Here is a 22152-nt window from a genome sequence, read left to right on the forward strand (position 1 = left end):
TCTGCCTCATGTATCCAGGCACGGGTGGTACTGGCTCCCTTGGGAGGCTGTAGCTAGCAGCTGAGGCACAAACTAAAACATGGCATGGATGTCAAGGAGCCGATGACAGAAAGAACAAATATTCCTGTAATATTATGGACAGAGACTTTGCTAATAAATATACATTCACGAGGCCACAGCAAGCAGCTACAACAGAGGTATTGTTATGGCTCTCCATAGGCAAGGAATCAGAAGCCGAAAGCCAATTCAAAACTCAAAGTTGCCAGCCACAGTTTGTTTTTTAATAAATGATACTGCAACCACATCAAGCTGCACAGTTACTCCTCCAACACCACAGAGCCCAGAGGCAGTTTCTTGGCAATAAAGTAGTAGATAAGGCTTCACTTGCTTTTTCCTACAGAGTGCCTCAACCACCTTTCATAATGTCGTTTTAACTATTTCCTAAATACTTAGTCTGGATAAATGCATCCAAGGCCCGAAGGCAAGTGGGTAACATTTGACATCCAAGAGAGATCATTTCATTTTACATCCATGAATCAATTAGCACATATGAACCTGCATTAAGGAGCTCCAGTACTCTACAACCTTACTCCACAGATCAGAATTCCAACTTGATCTGCATATGTATCAGTCCTGATTAAGGAAATTGCTGTTGTCACGCCCAGGACCTTTGATTAAGGAATAAAGATAGCATTTACACACACGTGATAATTCAGACAAGGAAGTGAAGGGGTGGGAACACAAACAGGGTCACTATGAGTTCAGAGACTGAACAATGGTGAAATCCTATTTTATATCAGACTGTTGTGGTTTGCAGATGGGATTCTCATAAGAGTAGGAGGAAAGTCTGATTACATTACTAAATAAAATAAGCCTGAAATATTTATTTAAGCTTCTGAACAAATATAGTTCAATATGTTTCAGGAACACAATTTAGAACGGCTGCTTGAAACAGATGCAAACTAGCCCTGTTGAATTAATAGTATACAAAGCTTTGCTAATAGGAAAATATAGTTATCACATCTTATTTTCAAACGGAACCAAAGCAAAAAGCCATCACTAACGTTTACTCTAAAAATCAGAGTAAGTGAAAAGCATTTAAGGAAACAACTACTGCTTTCATGTATACCAAAGTTTATGGCAACAAAAAATGTAAACAGGCAGGCTCACACTCAAAAAATAAGGCCAGAAATCAGCGTTCTGCTCACAAATCATGATAAAATACCTATTTTTTAATAACCTAAGATAAAATATGTGGAGTCGTAAGGCAGAGGGGAGGGACAATTTGTCCAACTGCTCTCTATTCAACTCATTCCAGAAAGTCCATATTTTTGTACAATTGTAGAAAATTAGTCTGCACAAACAGATTGCTAATTTAAGCGGCAGCATATTTTGAGTGAACAAAGAATTAAAATTTCTCACTTATCCCTGAAAATAATTTTCCAGCATAGAAGTTTAAATATGGCTCACTATAAACACCAGACAGAAGAATGAGTGAGAATTTTAAAATCAATTAAACCAATGTTTATAAAAGATTTTTAAAGTTTCAACTTTATTTACATTGAGAAATTTATCAATATAAATATAGCAGATTCATACTATATCATCGCTCATATAAAACTTTATTTTACAGTTGACTGTATAATGACACTTAAAATGCTGCTAATGACGTTGACTGAAACCAGATAATTTATATACAAGCATTGCTCACACTTGAGCATAGTCCAAGTGTGCAGTACAGGCCCAGTTGTTTGAACAGTTAATAATTAATCCTAGCCAATACCATTTATTGGTTGGTAACCATTTTTAATGCTTAGTAATACAGGCAGCTCTCTCAGCACCATGTTTCCAGTAAGGTTCCATACCTATAGAATACAGATAATATCTGCGTTCTCAACACAAATCCTAAGAAGTCACTCACCAACTTTTCAAACAATTCAAGTGTGATTCAACCTGACCACTAACACAGCAGTAGCGTGAGCATTCTACATACCAGTGAAGAACTAGGTCAACCGAGTCTATACAGATCCATAATTTATAAATGTGCCTGTCAAATCAAGACCTCTATGAGTACTAAGCTGTCTTTATTATTCATTTATTCAGAGTATTTATAAGCCGCTTTTCAGACCACAGCCTCACACAACAATATACACAAAAGTACCTGCTGCCCTAATAAAAGTACCCATTTGAATAGTTATTCAATGAGGGAATCGAAGGGCTATATCCAAACTATGAAGCATTAGGCTTTGGTCTAGGGGCCTTTTTAAAAGCCACATTTCGTAATCATTAATATATGCAGAAATGTGTTTGTTTTCAACAGCTAGTACTATTTCATTTACCATAGCTGGAAGAGACTGGGACCTGTAAAGAAGCCCCAGAGAGATTTCATTTATTTCTGAGCTAAGTGGTCATAGGTTTCTAGGCATTACTACTATGAAAACTCACAGTACCCCATCTGCACTGCAAGGACATAATTCTGTTTCCCTGGCTATCCGAACTCTAGTTTATTTGTTATCCTAAGACTTCATAAGGTGTGCCATGCATAAAGGGTATTTAAACAAAGGCTGAATGGAAAGTCTGGGGCATTTTAGTACAATATACAGACTATTAAGATCTTGGTTTGTACACAAATTCACGGCAATCTTCTATCTCAGGATATATTAGCATGACCCTCAATGTTTAAAAGCATGCCAACCCTGTCTCAGTAACATTGTCATCCTCAGCCTCCAGTTTTCTGCTCAAATGCTGACTACCTATAAGCAAAAAGGAAATTGGATTTTACTAAGTGAACTAGCAGCCTCTTATTTCGGAGGGCAAATTCAAGGACTGATAATCTACTTTTTATTATATGTTGAAATAGTCTTATCAGAAATGAGCACCATCAAGTTGCATGCTGACATGCTAAAAGGGCTGTGTGAATCAATCCTAGGTCTACCCTCATCAAGCAGAATGCATAATAGTAATGGTCAGTGAGGACACAGATTGAATCGGATCACCAAGCATTTCTCTGACACCAATTTCTAGTTTCACTCTATTAAGGTCATTGAAAACTGAGCAATCTTGCCACGATGCTTTGGATATTTTCCCGTAACTAAATAGCAGGGAATAAATCTTCCTTGTTCTCAGTTTATAAGAGACAACTAGAGTTTATTCAAGTAAATTCCAGGATGTGATTCTTTCAATCCCCCAAACCTGTATGTGGTTCTTTCCTTTCTAGCTTTGATTCACTACAGAGCAGGAATGGCACAACTACTTCTGTATACCTATAAGGGGCTCTGAATGTGTAATTCTTGAATGGCAGCCCTCCCCTCACACATAAGATGTAGTCTGCTTTTGAAACTCAAGGGAATTAGGGGTTCTGCTGTTCAAATGCTGCTTTAGGCATGCCTAAGGACCTGGGCACATAAGGTACCTGTATGTTTTAATTTTGTTAGATGGTCCATAAAAACTGCTCTGTTATAGCAACAGTAGATCTAGGACTAACTGCTTGCTTTCCAGAATTCTCTGCTATTATTAATGTCGATCCCACGGAAGAGGGTTATAAACATATCTTGTGGCAGGAATAACCTCCAGGAAGAGGGAGGGAAGCTTCATAGAAGTTGAGCTCCACACACAAATACCCCCTTTAGTCCAGTTTGCTAACACAAACACGTGGGCAGGCAGACTAATAAAAAATGTTAAGGAGATATATTTTATTGATCCAACATCAGCAGATGAATAAGGGGATATCCAGACTTTTGAATACAAAAACTTTATTTCCTGATATTATATACCCCTGACATTTTATATCCCATCTTTCTTCCACCATGGAACCCAAGACAGTGTGCATTTGGTTCCATGGTACTGACCAGACCTGCTTAGCTTCCGCAAAGTGGTGGCCTCATGTACCTTCAGATAATATCCTGGGATCTTACAGACATGGCTTATTTACCTGCCAAGGAAGACTTCAGTTACACAGTGGTTGGTTCAATAAAATATGTAACTCTGCCTCAAATTGTGGCTTGCAAATGGCCTCTAATTGTGCCATTTTGGTTTTGTTTTTATGGGTAAACGCCTAAAATAGCTCAAGGTTTTTAAAAACTACCACCCACTCCTGAACAGCAGGCCCTCCTCAACAATGCTGTATCACAAATGTTTTAGAAATTTCTACTGATGTCATTTAGCAACAGGGTCTGCTCTTTTTAGAAGCACAAGTCTTAATCTCCCTCAGGCTCAAGGAATTAGTCATGTGCTTATTTGCATGTAGACTAAATGTTTACAAACTTTGGGATGCTATGTGCAATTTTCTTTGTACTTTAAAATATAGATATCATGCAACAATGTAACATGCAGACACCCCGAAATATGAACATTTAACATTATCTTCAGTAGTGTCTTCTACAGTTTACACAAATTAGTTGCAACTGTTTCCATGAGTTGACTATAGTTTGATAAAATTGGTTGGATCCAGTTCATGAAACTAAGGTTTTACTGAAATCCATGAGACAAGTTGGACAGGCTTTAAGTCCCACTGATTTCAGTGGGAATGAAATGCAACTAACTTAGTCTGGATTCAACAAACTAACTGCAGTATTTCAGCACCAGAAGACTAATACTATACTGACCTCACTATACATCTGACACTTTCAGCATCTATTTGCATAATACCACCCACACTTGGAAAAGTAAGGTACCCAAGGTACCCATATTAATGCATATTAATGCATTAATATGCATTAATGCATATATCTGAAACTCTGGCCCAACTTCTTTTCATAAAATACTATTCTAATACTTTCACAACTTTAGAAGTAGAAGGATTAGTGCATAAAGAACTATCAGCTTAAATGCTGCTCAGCTACTAAACAATTTTATGTAACAGGCAATAAATTTATCCTTTTCACCTATGATGAAAGTATTACCACTTATTAATGTGAGAATGAGTGAAATAAATTAAATACCTCCAAACACATTTCACAGTACATCACAAGCATTCTGAAGGACACAAACATGCTTTTCATAACAAAAATATTTTCAATGATAAGATGGTATTTTATACTGTAATGCAAACACACACAGAAGAATGGACCACCACATTCAAGTACTTACGGTCTTCTCCTGGACATGGCATGCCTGGCTTTTCTGGAACACTGGGGAAAACTGCAATAAAACATAAAGTATATATTTATGTCTTAATGAATTACATTTTTAGCCATTCACTGTTTTATCCAAAAACAATAATCATATATTACTTCCACAACTGAAGAATACAAAGGCAAGGCAGTGTCTTAAAAATATATGGTTTAGGACAAAGCTGCAGACAACAGGGTTTCAAATGGCATAGATGATGATCCAGTCAGTACAGAAGGCAAAAAAAAAAAAAAAAGGACTGTGGTGACTTAGGAAATGTTTGCAGAAGCAATAGGCTCTAAAAAGTGATTTATGGGATGAAGAGTACTAGATAAAGAGTGCTTTTTGAAGAATACTTTAAAATAAAGAAGTACAAATGTAGAAAAGGGGAAAACTGAAACATGAGACGGATAAGCTTGCACATCAAAACAACATCAGTCTGGCAGACACAGGCAACAGGGGATATTGGGGCCAATTCATATGAATTTCATAGTTTTTTATACACCACTGAGAGATATTTTAATATATTAAGCAGTATGGAAATTAAATAATCAAATATATCTGCTGGACCCAATGCTAAGCGGCCAACGAAACAGATCTTACAGCTATACCAGCTATGTTTAGACAGGGTTATTTCAAGATGGAGAGCATTACATGCACATATTGGATTTTTAAAAAATTTGTACAGAAAGACATGTACATGCTTGGAGAGTGGTGAGAGATAAGATCATATATGGGAATAGAAAGATGCCGTGAGGGGATAGGATCATATCCAGGACTAGAAAGATTTAAGTAGCAAAACTTGCATTACATAATCTTTCCAAAAGGAGACAGAAAAGAAGAGCACAGCCAGACTTTTTGTCGAAAGCCTCAAACAGTAAAACTGACTGCTAAGAGGATACCATACAAAAAGGTATGTAAAATTGCTGTTTAAAGTTAAACAGATTGTTTCAGGAAGCACCATCACTTACCATGAATAATGAGCCCTTCATCTCTATGCTGACAGTACAAACGGAATGCTTCTTCCAGTTCCATCTGAGATGATATGGTACATGGATCACCTACCAAAAAAGAGAATGAGAATGAGAACAAGGAGGAATAAGTAACCAAATTTACATGGCTCTACAATTCATGGTTTTGTTTGAAATATCAGGAGTGTAGGTTGGAATCTTTGACGCCAAACATAGATTAACTCAGTATCTCAGCAAAACCAAGCAGTGACAACAAGTTCATGATTTTGCTGAAAGAAGTTGATCCCTCTACAAAGGCAAGATTCAGAGAGGCCCATGCAAAGTACTTGCACATGCACTTGGCGGGTGTAGTCAAATGGTTTTTTTAAGAGTAGCTTCTCACACCTGAACTTCTCCAGATAATCTCCATCCCTTTTGGGAAGGGATGGGTCTACTTATGCATCTGGAATATCAGGTATAGTGCTTTGGTATTCTTGCCATAGGCATCTTAGTTGCACAAATTTTCCAGAAATCCACTTGCCATGGTGGTGCCCCTCCCAAATCTGGCAATAAGGATAAGGCTCAGAAGAGCTTCAACCCCTCCAAATATATGGATCATTAGAACAAATTATAAGGTGTGGAGATGCAGAAGTTGAGCAAGTCACTCTGAAGGCTAGGACCAATTATCTGTGCTAAATGGAATCCTTGCTAGTTCCAGACTGAAACCAGAAGGGGAGAAGTCAGCTTTATCTGAAGGGAGAGAGACCCTCCTAAGTTCATAGTTCACAACGTTAGAAATGAAAGTGTTTGCTTAGTCTAAATTGTAACAGCAATAAAAGACTACAGAAAAAATGCATGAGGTTGGGGGGGGGGGGGAATCCCACAGGGCAAAGCTACATACTCTTCTCCCTTTGACATTATCCAGCTCCATCTAGCACTTTAAAATCTAAGAACAGAGCAAGCATTTTGAAATATATATAAATAATATAATATAAATAAAAAAGGCTGCATTACAAGGGGCAGGAGAACCTTTGTAAAGCAAATCCTCCATGTGTGCAAACTCTTCCTATGCATGTCTACTCAGAAGATAGTTCAGTAGAGCTTATTCACAGATAAGTGTGCATAGGATTTGTCTTCTTTGGTGATTGATCATTCAAAGTCGAGTAAGATTGTCTTCCATGAAAACAGTCTTAACAGTGAGTGTGTAAGTGACTCTGGAGGCCAATTCTGGATCCACAAGTCCTTCCACAGTGGGGACATAGGTTTATGGGTGGGACTTGATCACAGTGAGGGTTTGCCAAAGGTGTCTTCCTCTTAGCTCGTTTCTCCTTTTCACCCTGAGTTCATGCTTCTTCAAAGTCCGTAACACCTTGGTAAAAGCTGTTCTCCAATTGGAGCCCTCGCAGGCCAGTGTTTCCCAGTTATTAGTGCTTATACCACATTTTTAAAAAGATTTGCCTTGAGAGCATCTTTAAACCTCTTTTGTTGACCACCGGTATTTGGCTTTCCATTCTTAAGTTGGGAATAGAGTAGCTGCTTTGGAAGACAATAATCAGACAACCAAACAACTTGACCAGTCCAATGAAGTTGATGTTGAAGAATCATTGCTTCGACACTTATGATCTTTGTGTCTTCCAGTACACTGACATTAGTTCGTCTTTCTTCCCAAGTGACGCATAAAATTTTTCGGAGACACCACTGATAGAATCTTTCAAAGAGTTGGTGAGGAATCAGTGCTTGTAGTTGGGAATAGGTGGAAAGAAGTGCTATAATTTGAATACATCAGGTCTATCCTCCCCCAAGACATTTACTCAATTTGTATTGCAATTCTTAAGATGCAGATAATATTACAATATTATGATGGGACTGGATTACACAGTGGGCTAAATACAAAATTATGGCTGGCTACCAAGATTAGTCAGAATGGTAACATTCAGGTGCCCATACTATGTAACAAGTCTGGAGGAAGGTTCAGGTAATTCCTGGATTTTCAAGAACAGGATCAGCTATTATGTATTCCTTCAGCCTAACAAGCATAGGCACAACTAAAACCAGTATAGCACCTTACAGAGGCTAATCTAATTGTATCTGATCCCCTCCTGCACACCATTTTAAGATTATAACTGAATACAGGGATTCAATACAATCAACAATTGAATAGTAACTAAAGATAACTTACACCAATCTTTCATTTTAAGTGAACCAAGGCCCTTTGCTTCAGAACTGCATGCTAAAATCAAGCTTTCCCTTGCCATTTCAGCAAGCAGGTCCAAGGAAAACTGCTTTGTGCTAATGGAGCAAGCCTCTGAAGGCACACTCACATCACCAAACAGCAAATCAATGGTTACAGCATTCCCCTTTGAACCTCTGACAGGTTTCAGTCACCTGATGCCATTAGAGCAAGCAGGTGATTTGACAGGTGGGCAATCCCACCCACCTATCAAAGTTGGCCTGTGGAGGGTAGAGGGATCCTGCCCACCAATATAAATACCTGGCCTCAAGTGTTTGAGTTCTAACACACAACAGGAATACATTAAAATGCCTGTAACTGGTAATCAGGAAATACAAAAACAACTTTGCTCCATTAACTTAAGGTTTTGCTTCATTTTGGCAAAGAATCAGTATCACAGGACACCCTAGGAAGCCACAGGCTCTTCCAGAAGCGCCATCTTGTGCCCAATATTTTTTGGGGGAGGAGTGCACGCCGCGCATGTGTGACACCGTATCATCAGAAGAAGGCCTAGTATGGAGTGGCTTCTTCTCTTGCACTCAGGATGAGCCAGCCACTGAACCACGCTGCACTCTGCCTCCTCCACCCACTCAATGTTGAGTGGGGCTAGCTCCCTGCCAGCAGATATTGAGGGGACCAAAGGCACTTCCACCCCTAGGAGCTGGGCTCTTCAGTTGGCATCATTGGAAGAAAATATTTTTTAAGTTCTCCCTAAGAGTTCTCAAACTGTACAGAATTCTTATTCAATAAATTAGTATCCATGAAGTATAGCTCAAGGCTGGGGAACCTCAGGCTGAGGATCAAATGCTGCCCTCAGGCCTGTCTATGTGGTCCTTTGGACTCTGCCCAGGTCACGTGCCTCAATGGCTCTGCTTGGTCCCCTCCTTGAGTGCTTTAGCTTGACTAAAAGGTGTCCTTTAGGTGTAATAATGCTTCTTTCTGACCTGGAAGGACATGTAGTTCTTGACATCCTTGAACAAACTGATAAAAATGACAGTAGTTAAGAACTGTTCAGCTGAAGATGTACATTCATTTTTTTCAATATGGTTGCTTTACTTTTAACCTCTTGAACCTTGTCTTAATAGACAGCTTCTACAATAATTTTAAAAGGTTAACTCAAATCCAAGTGCATAACACTGCAAAGTATTTTCCTATCGTCACATGGATATTACTTCCTCCAAGGAGATCAGGATATGCAGATATAGCAAGAGTGGCAGCATTCACATGTGGCAGGAAAGAATGGTAAACAGCTTACAATGAATGAGGAGATCACTCCTGCTTTGCTCCTTCTGTAGCAGGAGCAACAAACCATCATTCTTGGTGAAGCATTACACTCAGCTCCGGCACTGAGCTTGTTTGGAGAGCAGCGAACCGCAATGTGAAGCTAAACTTTGTTCTTGATTTACCAATCATTGTTTGTTGGAAGTGAAACATACTGCAATCTCCAGTTCAGATGTCATGCCAAGCCAGGGACTGTGACTTGTTGCTCCCACTGGGGAAGGAGCAGAAGGGAACCAACCTCCACGTTCATTGTAAACTGAATTTTTTATCTAACAAAATTTAATTTACCCATTGATTGTAATAAAACCTCTAAGCAGTTTACAATAAATATTCAGATTACTGGAAAACAGCTAAAATGAATGATAAAAAGATGAAAACATGCCAACATCTATGATAAAAAGATGAAAACATGCCAACATCTCTGGATTGGCTATCCAAAACAAAAATGTTTTAATCGGGCACCAAAAAGTACAGTGAAGGTGCCTGCCTGGTGTCAACAGGCAGGGAATTCCGAAGTGCAGATGTTGCCACGTTAAAAAATAAATTCCTCACAACTTCAGAATAAGCATTTTGTGGCACCTGTAACAGTTGGCACATATGGGAAAGGCAACTCCACAAGTAAACTGGTCCCAAGGTGTTAAGGGTTTTAAATACCAATAGTAACACCTTGAACTTGGCTGGGTAACAAAAAGGCAACCAGTGCAGGTATCTGAGCAGAAGTGTTATGTGCTGACAAGGTCTTACTCCTGTCAGCAACTGTGCTGCAACATTCCACACTAACTGCTGTTTCTGGGTCAAGCACATGGGAAGCCCTATACAGAGCACACTGCAGATACAGTGGTGCCCCGCAAGACGAATGCCTCGCAAGACGAAAAACTCGCTAGACGAAAGAGTTTTCCGTTTTTTGAGTCGTTCCGAAAGACAAATTTCCCTATGGGCTTGCTTCGTAAGACGAAACGTCTTGCGAGTTCTTGCGAGTTTGTTTCCTTTTTCTTAAAGCCGCTAAGCCGTTAATAGCCGCTAAGCGACGAAGAGACTCGCGGAACGGATTAATTTCGTCTTGCGAGGCACCACTGTATGTGAAATGAACCTGGCATCCTAATGACCACCTAACATGTCCTTGCCTGAAATGTGCCAAAATATACAATACAAACAATAAGGGAATACTCTATCAGATTTTCCTGTAGCAAGTTGAACACTGCTACATGAATATCAAGTGATATACCCTTGATATTAGAGACCCATAAGCAAAAGCCCTAAGAAGTATTCTGATTTTACTGTTGAGGAAAATTTCTCCCTTTCAGTCAAGAGCTCTGATTTCAAATAGCAATTATACAGGGCTCTGCAGTGCAGGAATCTTTCGTTAAGTATATTGAAGATCATGGCACAGTTACCCCACACATGTCACATTGTACCACACATCAGACTTTTCCCAGACTTGTTTTTTCTAATTCTAGTTTTCTAATTTTCTAATTCCAACAGACTTAAAAAGGAGAGAGCCAGTCAAGAAAGCTCAGGAACCTGAGATCCACATTAAAGGGCCAGAGCAGCTAAGTTCAGAGCAACGAAGTAGGTCTGTAGACAAGCCCATCTCACACTTGAGAAGCATGGGTATTACAGCAACACTTGTTTCACAGTGAGGGGAATAGTACAAGATATGTACATGGGTGGGTTCTCGCCCTCAGTAAATAGTGATAGGTAGAGACTTCATGTTGAATCCTTAACTGGGCCACGAGAGCTTCCTTTCTTAGCTTAAGTGACACATATGCTCACCATAAAAACTTCTTTCAACTCAGCAAGCTTATTGTTGGCACAACTTTCATGCAGCCCTTGCCAGTGGTCTTTCAGTTTTAAAAACGGGGATAAAGTCACCTGATGGAACTTCTGCATGCTTAAAAAGCAAGACAGGTTGACAAGCCCCCTTCACAGTGACTCTCCACTTGAATACATCTGGGAAACAGGCTCACTCCATTTAATGGATGCCTCAGCATTTCAAAGCTTTTTCAAGTTTACTGGGAGTAGGAAACAAAAAACATCAGGAGAATGATACCACGCTTTTAAAGCATGACATCTTCCAATATTCTTTAAATGTACTCAACAACAGAAAAATAGGAGCACACACAAAAACTAAACTCAAAAGGAAGTATGGGAATGATTCACCTTGCATTAAGACTAAGCGCTATGTTCATGCTTTTAATGGCATGTCACTTGGGATACCTCTCCTATCAATCCACCATAAATCAATTCAGTAGCAGTAGTCACACTTGCAGAACTTGATGCAGCTGCCTGAAGATTTAAGTATTGAATAATACACTAGTAGCCTGGAGAATATTTACAGATCTGCAGGAAAGACCCTAGAACTGCTACAGTTCTCAACTCATGTGTCCTATGCAAACAAATTACACTCAATTAGAAAATATCAAGTTTCTGCATGGTATCGCTGAAGCATCATCTTGAAAGCAAGTACAAATGAAGTGCACACAATTGAGTCATTATTGTTCACACAGAACTTGGAAGAGGTATGTTCCTCTCAGTATCTGAAGTCTAGCTAGCAGAGCTTGTCTACATGAGGTGAGACAAGATCTCAGAGACCCCTATTTTCAGTGTCCACTTGCCTTTGTATAAATTGATTCTAGAATTTCTGCCAAACAAGAAGTGTCTATGAAATGATGTGAGCGGTATATAAAAAGATCTAGAGAAGTTTTGTCTATTAAGCAATACACACTCTTGAAGTTCATATTAGGAAACACACATTGCAATTGTATAATCACTGATCTCTTTCTAGTTTGTATGGGTATTGCTAAACAATTAAAGAATAGAAACTTGGGCAATACCAAACAATCTGGTAGAATGCATTTAAAATAAAAATGAACACTGCATTAGTTAAATGTGGCATATTAAGGTAGTCAATGGGTATGATCCTTCTCCACACAAGCACACCTCCTTAAAAGGAATCCCCGTCGAGCAGTGGTGATGAGCTGTGGCCCTTCATGTGTTGTTGGACTCTCAACACCCATCTGCTCCAGTCAGCATGAACAAAGGTTAGGGATAACGGGAGCTCTAATCCAGCAACATCTAGAGGGCAAATTTCCCAACCATGCCATAGAGCAGAACAAATCCTACCTCTAGTGCAATCACACTGCATCAGGCATTCAAAAGAAAGGGGCTTACATTTCCAGCAAAGGTATGAGAGGCAACCATAGGCCTCCTCTGCCCCATAATAACCTGATGCCTACACAGATACTGGGAGGATGGGGAGAAATTGTGCTTGGCTGTATGCAAATCTTTCTGTGCACAGTACCTATGTCAGAAAGAATCACACCCACATTCATAAAGGAAGGTTATGCTTCACGCATCAGGATTAGAGAGTACATAACATTTTCAGAATGGATTGGAGCAAGCTGCAAGACATGCCTGATTATCTGGGCTTTATTAACATATGTATCCCTTGATATCTCTTAAGTGAAAATTTGAAAACCGACAATGATTCAAAATTAAAAGTTACCTATTTAGTATCTCCATCACACCCAGTTAATTAACTGTGCTGTAAAATGCATCAGAGAAATATTTGCAGAAGCATATTTACATGAGTCTGAAATACCTTCATTATCAATCCACTTAAGGGTAATTGGTTGTTCCTGTTGTAAATTGCACATCTCTCTAACTTCATCACAAAGTTCACCATAGTTGATGGATGCACCCAGATTTGTTATGAGGATATCCCTGAAAGAGATGAATTCAGATTCAATAGCTACATGTGTTCACTTTAAACCACAAGACATTTGCAAAGATTGAGGCAATCTATCAGCAGCCCTAAAGATTTTGCATTTCAGAATCTCACAAACAGTTTTACTGACCCAACATCTGCTAATTATATACTGCTCATTCATTAAAAAAAAAAATAAGAACAGTTCACAACTATACATAAAATAATAAAAACCATATAAAAAAGTTAAAATCATAAATCAGGTAACTATCAGGGAAAGCTGTACGGTGGGCCAAATAAAAACCAAATAAATAAATGTGAATGGAACCCACAGCAAAGAGAGCTTTTAAAGCCCTCTGCCTTGCTTACTGTGCTCTGGGAAAGTCACGCAAGGGCCCTAGGACACCGAGCCCTTGTACCTCCTTCCCAGAGGCCAGTAAGTAAGGTGAAGGGCAAGGCTCATTCTGGATAAATAGGCATGGTTCAGGGGGTTCCTGGCTTTACGTGATTTTGCCTCTGAGTGCACTCCCAGAACCAAACCCTCATGTAAGTAATGGGCTCACTGTATTCTTAATTGCCTAGGGTGCTGGGGTATTTTGGGGAGGGGGTTGTAGCTGTAGTTTTTAAAAATCTTTATTTTAGATTTTGTTGTAATTTATGTGGAAATTGTTCAGTCAGGTTTTTGTTTTTTTAATGTTTAATTTATTGTTTAGGACTACTTCTGTTGCAACATTTTTTATGCTGTAAGCTGCCTTGAGCATGGTTTGAACTGTGGAAAGGCGGCATACAAATAAAATTACGTATATATGCATGCATGCATAGGTGTGACAAAATAGAAAAGTTTTCAGTAGGTGTTTAAAAGTTGAAACAAAATATGCCTGATGAATCTCCATGGCGGAGCATTCCACTGGAATGGTGCAATGACACTTGTAGCTGTCAAATGAGCCTCATCAACTGATTTCACATAAGATATAATGGTGTGGAAGAATAAGCATGTACTTTAAAAAAATACCTTCATCACATTCCTCAACATTTTTAGTCTGCAGGGCTTAATTTAGAAGAATTCTATGAACTGTATGTAAGCAAAGCAAGGAATGCTTGCCATAAAGGAAGATTATGCATGATCACTTATGCTATGTTAAGCAGTGTCACGCCCAGGATATACAAACATCTACCCTCCCAAGCTTCCATGGAAACACACTAACAATCATGAATGGTATGACTCCCTAATGCTTTTATTACTAGCCTATTTGTTTAATCATAATATCAAAGGTGTACTGTACCATGAACAGACACTTTGAATTATTTAGTACTTTCCTGAATAATTCTTGACACTAATTTTGCAGTTTTGATAACTGTGACTTACTGCAGTTTGACATGTCTGATCACACAGAAATAAGAATCCACTACACACACACACTTGCATTCTGCCATGCTACATTTTATACCATGATTTCATAAAGCAATACTTATACAAACCTTCACGAATGATCAATAAACCCAAGCTGAGTAAATAGGGACCCCTACATTGCAATGTTAGCTTTACTCTTTCCAGTGAGGGTAACAACAAAGTATAGAGGGATGCGGGTGGCGCTATGGTCAAAAACCATCAAGCATCTTGGGCTTGCCGATTGCAAGGTTGGCAGTTTGAATCCACACGATGGGGTGAGCTTCCGTTGCTCTGTCCCAGCTCCTGCCAACCTAGCAGTTCGAAAGCATATCAGTGCAAGTAGATAAATAGGTACTACTGTGGCAGGAAGGTAAATGCCGTTTCCATGCACTCTGGCTTCCGTCACAGTGTTCCGTTGTGCCAGAAGCGGTTTAGTCATGCTGGCCACATGACCCCGAAAGCTGTATGAGGACAAATGCTGGCTCCCTTGGCCTGAAAGCAGAGATGAGTGCTGCACCCTAAAGTTGAATTCGACCGGACTTAACTGTCCAGGGGTCCTTTACCTTTACCACAAACAAGGCATAAAATCTTGCTATTTGATGCTTTACAATGTCCCCATTTTACAGAGGCTAAACTTAAAAGTTGTTCAGAGTTAACACAGAAACACATCACTATTTCAAACAATGAAAATTAAAGGTTACATCCAATGTTAGATCTAATGGGGATGAAAATTAACCAAATTAGGTTAATTCTAATAGAAGCACTCCAAGTAAATCTTAGCTGGATACAACCCTATGTCATTCCTCACATAGTGAAACTTGAGTGCTACTTGAAATTATAGCTAAAATATGCCATGAAGAATGTCCCCAAAACGCTGTACAGGCTGCATTTGTCAACAACCCACTAAAACCTTATTGCACTGCACAACCAAGAGCCTGATTGACAATTCATTTAACCTTAATCACTCTGGTTTAAGCCAATGAACAGGCTGTTCCTAATGAAATTTTCACATGCAAGTCTTAAAGTACAATCCTATTCAGAAGTATGTTTCACCAAGTTCAGTGGGACTTACTCCCAAGTTAGTGACATGTGCATAGGATTATAGTCCTAAATGGTCAACACAAACAAATCCAGCACTGTCCAGAATGTATACTGAGTTTTAAACATGCTGTTTTATTTCTATCACATATCTAGAGCTGTCTGTCATACAAGGGACAAACAAGAGGGCCAAATGCAGGGATGTGCATTTTTTTCACAAAAAAGCAGCCACTGCCTCTGCTCAGCATCACACAAGGGAGTCTGAAAACCAGTTTCTGATATAACTCTGAGGTGGGAGAGAATTGTTCAAAGCCAAAGTCAAAACATTCAACTGGGTTAGCATAAGCTGCTTGTGAAACACATGCAATGCTATAGATCCTAAAACATGTTTATACCCAGCAGCTCAACTCTTAGTGTACGCTAGATTACTGAGATTTCCTATGTACAGGCCCACCAATAAGGAGTATAGTGGGTACTGCTGTATTGGGTCCAGGGTAAGAAGGGAGCCCCAACAATGGAAAATATAGTTGTGCCTTGTAGGGAAAGTTATATTGCAAAATATGCAAGCACTATTTTTTTCTGAGTAATTAGTGTCCTACCACCTTTCAGTGTGAGTAGTCTGACAAGACAGTGTGAGTATTATGACTGACAAGTGCTACAGAGAAATACACATTAACATCAGGGAAAACAAAGATTGCCCCAAAATGAACCAGGAAGGCCCTCCTCCAAACATTGGAGAAGAGACTTCCTGGTGCATTTTGAAAGTGCTTTTTGATCTTCTCTGGTGCATGTGTGACTTTAGAATTTTTTTCTGGATTCAGATGACAGACTTCCTGATTAATTCTGAAGCCCTTTCTAAAATCTTTCCTTGGAAAGAAGTGATTGTTGCCTAGAGAAAACAACTGAAAACTTCACTCTTTTAGTATTTAGTCCACTGTGAGTGGCCAGTAACATGTCTGGCCAAAAGTTAGAAGCAAAGACATGAATTCAGCAGTTTAGAATGTGTAATGCAGTGTTATACAGTCTCTTGGTGTCTTGGGTTTTTTAAAATTGACTGTAGCAGCAACATGAGGTTGGGGGAGGTCTTAATAACTCCTTTCCACCACAAGGCAGAGCTACTGTTGGGTTGCTGCTACTGGTACAAAAACTTAAATGAGTATATTTATGCCCAACACTGAAAATGTTTTTGTTCAAAAATATAGAAGGGTGACTGACCTTTGCTGATAACATTGCTATAGTTATTATGAAGTATAAATAAAATTCCTACAACAAATTCTCTTAGAATACATTGCTTGGTTCTTAACAATTTAACTTATCCAAGCATTGGCATCTGAACCTTGATTGCTGAAAATCTTTTGACACCCCACCACCTACAAACCCCAATATGAAACACTATACCTGTTCTGGTACTGAATTGTAGTATTATCAGCCTAAAATGAAAGACTCGTCGCTTTGTTCAGAAGAGCATGGTACACAAGTTTTGCACCAAGCCACCATGCAAACAGGATTAGCTTTTCCTCCCAAATCTTACAATGCCAATGCAACAGACTACAGAAATTGATAAAAACATACGTAAATTTCATTCATTGTAAGTAAAAAAAATAAATGGCTAGTCCAAGTCAGAGAACACCTACTTAAACAAAGCTACAGTAATTAATTTCAGCAGGTTTGCTCTGAGTAGGACTTAACTGGATACAACCCAATATAGAAAAAACAAAAGTTGCAAAGAACCTGATAATCAATAAGCGAAATGAAGGGCAAAAAACATTTGATATCGCTTACCCATTATAATGTGTTTTTACTCTAATGAAATCTCTCTTCATATTCATTTTTGATCCCATTCTGCTAGGCATGGTACTAATGCAGCAGTCAAAGTTAAAGATAGGTTCTGAGTTTACAGACTTGTCTTCCAAATCGTTCAGGAGAAATGGGGTATTGTAATAAATGAGCAGGCAAAGTTTCCATGCTTCTTCTTCCAAGGTAATAGCCCCATTAGTCTGCAGGCAAACAAAAAAGATATAAATACACAAAAAGCAAACAACTGATTGAAAAACAGAATATACATTGTGCTAAACTAAACAGACACCAAGTAAGCCCAACAAATCAATGGAGGAATTCAGGTTCATGTTTTCTTCTAGTATCCTGATACTTTATTTTTATAAAATTGCTAAAGTTCCATGAAAGCTGTTTTAAATACCTAGCAAATATATTTTAAAATTCTGAAATGTAAGACTATGCTCATTTAAAATAAGACTAATTACTTTTTTCTGTTTGGGAACAAAGTTGAAACAATAGAAAATTAAGAAAGATTCCAGCCAGTGATGTCAGCCATCACTGCTTAGCAAACTGAACGTTTGCAAAGAAATTTGCTGGCTCCATTCCTGACACCTCTTCCAAGCACTCTTGCTAACCTTCCTACAAAATCACTGGGGTGGGGATATGGTCTGTGATCTTTATCTTCTGGATTTGCAAAAAACATTGGCGGAACTATCACAAAACTATTTGCTTCCCTATGTTTGAAAAAGGAACTTTAGGAGTTTGGATATATCCAAATCACAATATCCAAAGCAGGGAGAAAAGTCCAGTCTAGGGATTCAAGAATGGGAATACAGTGGTGCCTCGCAAGACGAAATTAATCCGTTCCGCTTCGTCTTGCGGTTTTTTCGTCTTGCGAAGCACAGCTATTACCGGCTTAGCTGCTCAGCGGCTATTAACGGCTTAGCAGCTATTAACGGCTTAGCGGCTTTAAGAAAAAGGAAACAAACTCGCAAGAACTCGCAAGACGTCTTGCGAAACGACTCAAAAAACGGAAAACCCTTTCGTCTAGCAAGTTTTTCGTCTTGCAAGGCATTCGTCTTGCGGGGCACCACTGTAAGATAGGACTGCTCAGCAAGTTTCATTCCTGCTTACAGCATTTTCTACAAAGCATACACTCAAAAAATAGGCGGGGAAGCCATGAAAGTACAAAATGGCATTCCAGGTAAGTATGAAAGCTTACGCATTTCCCTAAAGATCAGGCTCTCTGCTATACACAACTGCATTGCAATTTTTGCTTTGAAAGTCTTCCTTTTGTAAGCTTTGATATAGAATGTGTAAGGCATGTCAAGGTATTCATGCAAAGCATGTGAATCCACATTTTAGATAAAAGAATGCAATGTTATGCAATTGTCCCTCCTCATATATTTGTAAGCACTCTGGACAGTCATACATTTCCCCACTCAGGAAAGAACTTGCAGATACTTTTTTCCTCACACTAAAGTACATTTAGGGGAAAGTGTGAAAGATTTTTACATAGGTTTTTGTCTACAACTTTACCAAAGCCATAAAACACTACATTGTTTTTTAAGAACTTACATTTAGATAGGAAAGTTAAAACCAAGATACTTTATTTTAAAAATCCTCACAACTCTCAAATATGTAGATTTCAAGAAACCCCTCTAATTCACAAAATATGCCTTGAGGCTATGAGCTGTCAACATAACCAAGTAGCCAATTACTTGCAAAGACAACATTAAAACCACAGAACAGTGCATTCCACTAGAATTCTATACCCCCCTCAATCTGGTAACAGTGCTGACCTACACATTTGGTTACCTGTGGCTACTCCTTCAGCAGATATGGGCACCCTTCCAAAAAGAAAAAGACTCCCTTAGAATAGCCTGTCCTGAACAAATGTCTCCTGAGCAAAACTCCCCACCTCAATAGATATACTAGCCTCTTTAGCACATGTACACACAAACACACCCAAGGGTACTTTTCAGATTGGATTAGCCTTAACTCATTTTCCCTTCATAGGCTAGGTGAGGAGACCAGTTTTTCAGGGAATTCCACCACCCTGCCCCTCAAAAAAAAAAAAAGCTATGCAGTTTCTGGACTTTCCTAGCAGTGCAATCGTGTATGTGTTCATTGGATCTTACTCCTAGTTACGTGTGTACAGTGGTACCTCTGGTTATGAACTTAATTTGTTTCGGAGATCCGTTCTTAATCTGAAACTGTTCTTAACCTGAGGTGCCACTTTAGCTAATGGGGCCTCCCGCTGCCACCAGCGCATGATTTCTGTTTTCATCCTGAGGTAAAGTTCTTAACCTGAGGTACTACTTCTGGGTTAGTGGAGTCTGTAACCCGAAGTGTTTGTAACCCAAGGTACCACTGTATAAGATTGCAACCTTCCAATTTTCTGTGGAGTCACTCCCCCAACATTACACCTGCATTTGATCCACATCACAGTGGTACCTCGGGTTACGTACTTAATTCGTTACTGTTCTTAACCTGAAGCACCACTTTAGCTAATGGGGCCTCCTGCTGCTGCCGTGCCGCCGGAGCATGATTTCTGTTCTCATCCTGAAGCAAAGTTCTTAACCTGAAGCACTATTTCTGGGTTAGCGGAGTCTGTAACCTGAAGCGTATGTAACCTGAAATGTATGTAACCCGAGGTACCACTGTACCTCCAATACCAAGCTGAACCCTCCAGCACAAACTCTTCACTACCTTCCACTAGCAATGTCACCCAGATTACCCCACACATACCTCCAGAAAAACCTACCCACTTCCTCCTCACAACTCCATTTCAAGACCTTACTGTGACTAAGCCCAAGCAGGTGAAACAGAAATAACTGCATATTTGTCCCCCTTGCTTACCCCACCTTCATTTTCTGGACTGTAAGCCACATCTGTCATTCCTCCTGAAATGTCATGTACACGGCTGGCACTATATAAATATAATGATAATAAAAAGTGATACAGAACCAGCTCACCCTCTCTCAAACCTTTCTCTTAATATTACACTGCTTCAGACCTCCTTCAAGTAACTGTGGTTGGGAACCCATCTCACAAAAAATACATTCTCAACTCATCTTTCTCCCCGCTTCCATTTAAAAGATCTCGCCTGCTTCTAGGTATAGATTGTAAACTCCTCAGATCAGGGACCTATCCTCATAGTAACAGAGGAAACAAAAATAAAAACACCCCCTGCTCTGTCTCATACTGTTACCTTGCTCCCCAACCACCTTAAACTCCTTAGTGTAATGTGCGTACTGAGTTTCCTCAGACATAAAAATCCTTCGTCCCCCATCACAACAGGTAACGACTATTTGCAAAAGGACACAACACACTCATGTGTTTGTAAGCACCTAACAATAACAGCAATTCATCTACTTTTATAGAAAAGTAAAGGAATAATAATAAAGTTGCTTTTTTTATAGAGAAGTAAAGGAATAATCATATTTATTCTCTATAAAAAGGCAACTTTTAAACACAATAAAGGCACACTACCTGCACAAGGCTGCTTGCAAGCCTAGAAAACAATTGCAATTTATACTCCAATTCATGTGAATCTTACTCTTCCTGCCCGCCCGCCCGCCCCACACCGACTTGTGTTTGCGGGAGCGCTGTCTTCTTCTCTGCCACAAAAAAGAGCAATTTTCCTCCCCTCACCCGAATAAATTCCCACCCACCCCTCAAAAACTCCACAGAAGAGACTCACCTTTCCCTTTCCTTTCCCCTCCCTCAGTCCCGCTTTAGGGACAGGCTCTTTCCACACAAACAACCCCAAAACCAAAACTTTTTAGAGGGGGAGGGGTCGTCCTGAATCCTTCCTCTTCCTCTTCCCTCAGGTCTCGGGCTTTCCCCACCCGTTGGAAGTTTGCTCCAACTTCCGAAGCGAAAGGAGGGAGGAGAAAGGGGAGAGTCGGGATGTGGGTGGGGGGAAGCTCAGAGTCCTTCGCCCGCCTCTTCCTGAGGTAACACCCGACCCGCCGCCTCGAGCGCGCCTTGGCTGAAGGTAGGCTGCTCGGTCGGTCACTTGGCGGGCGCGCTCCCGCAACCTTTCCCTCCCACCTCAGCAGCAGCGCGCCGCCGACACTCCTCCTCCCAACATGGCGGAGGCCAGCCCTCGAGGGATTTATTCCTCAACCCTCCTCAGTCTCCCCGCCGCACACGCATATACAGCGGCAGCCAATCAGCTCGCTTCCCCCGGCCCGAGCCTCTGTACCTGCCGCCAGCCTATAGTAAACAAGAGGGCGGCCTCTCACCTGGAGCCGGTTTCCCCCGGCCCCACCCCTGAGGGGGAGACGGACCAATGGCGAACGGGCATTGGGCGTTACCCGGCTGGGATGGAGGGGGGGAGGCGTCAGAGGGGGAAGAGGCGGGGAGGGGAAGGGAGGGGCGAAGGGAGGCTTTCGGGAACCAATAGAGAGGAGAAAAGGGGATTAGAGGTGGGATGGATAATCACCTGCAGCCAATAGGGAAGGGAGGGAATGGGACGAGCGGCTAATCTGCCTAGCAACAAGGCGGGCATGACTGGTTGAGGAGGCTTTGGAAAGGGGGAAAGGAGGAGGCAATGGTCTTTTGTGCCGGGGTGTAGCCTCGCCAACCTGGTGCCCACTATTCCAGAACATCTGGGGGGCACCAGGTTGGCTAAGGCTGGCCTTGAGATCCAGGTTCAAATTCT

At 40.3% G+C, this 22152-nt stretch overlaps 1 protein-coding gene across 4 annotated transcripts in view; it reads right to left on the reverse strand.

Annotated features, from left to right (window-relative positions):
- Positions 1 to 21814, reverse strand: part of PRKCZ (protein kinase C zeta) — a 93105-nt gene extending 71291 nt beyond the window's left edge. Inside the window, exons 1-5 of one of the 4 annotated variants that reach the window (XR_003707936.2) lie at positions 21187 to 21656; positions 17487 to 17701; positions 13172 to 13293; positions 6081 to 6170; positions 5089 to 5139 (exon numbers count right to left, since the gene is read on the reverse strand). Coding sequence is in view for 3 of the 4 variants with exons in the window: in XM_028740927.2 (XP_028596760.2) it covers positions 5089 to 5139; positions 6081 to 6170; positions 13172 to 13293; positions 17487 to 17557 (334 nt within the window). In the remaining variant the exon portion in view is untranslated. Of the gene's footprint in view, positions 1 to 5088; positions 5140 to 6080; positions 6171 to 13171; positions 13294 to 17486; positions 17702 to 21186; positions 21658 to 21733 lie in introns of those variants that run through there. The other 3 variants (XM_028740927.2, XM_028740929.2, XM_028740926.2) reach the window with 3 other exon arrangements.
- Between the last annotated feature and the right edge of the window lie 338 nt (positions 21815 to 22152).

Source organism: Podarcis muralis, chromosome 7, assembly GCF_964188315.1.
Source record: "Podarcis muralis chromosome 7, rPodMur119.hap1.1, whole genome shotgun sequence".
NCBI classification, from domain to species: domain Eukaryota; kingdom Metazoa; phylum Chordata; class Lepidosauria; order Squamata; family Lacertidae; genus Podarcis; species Podarcis muralis.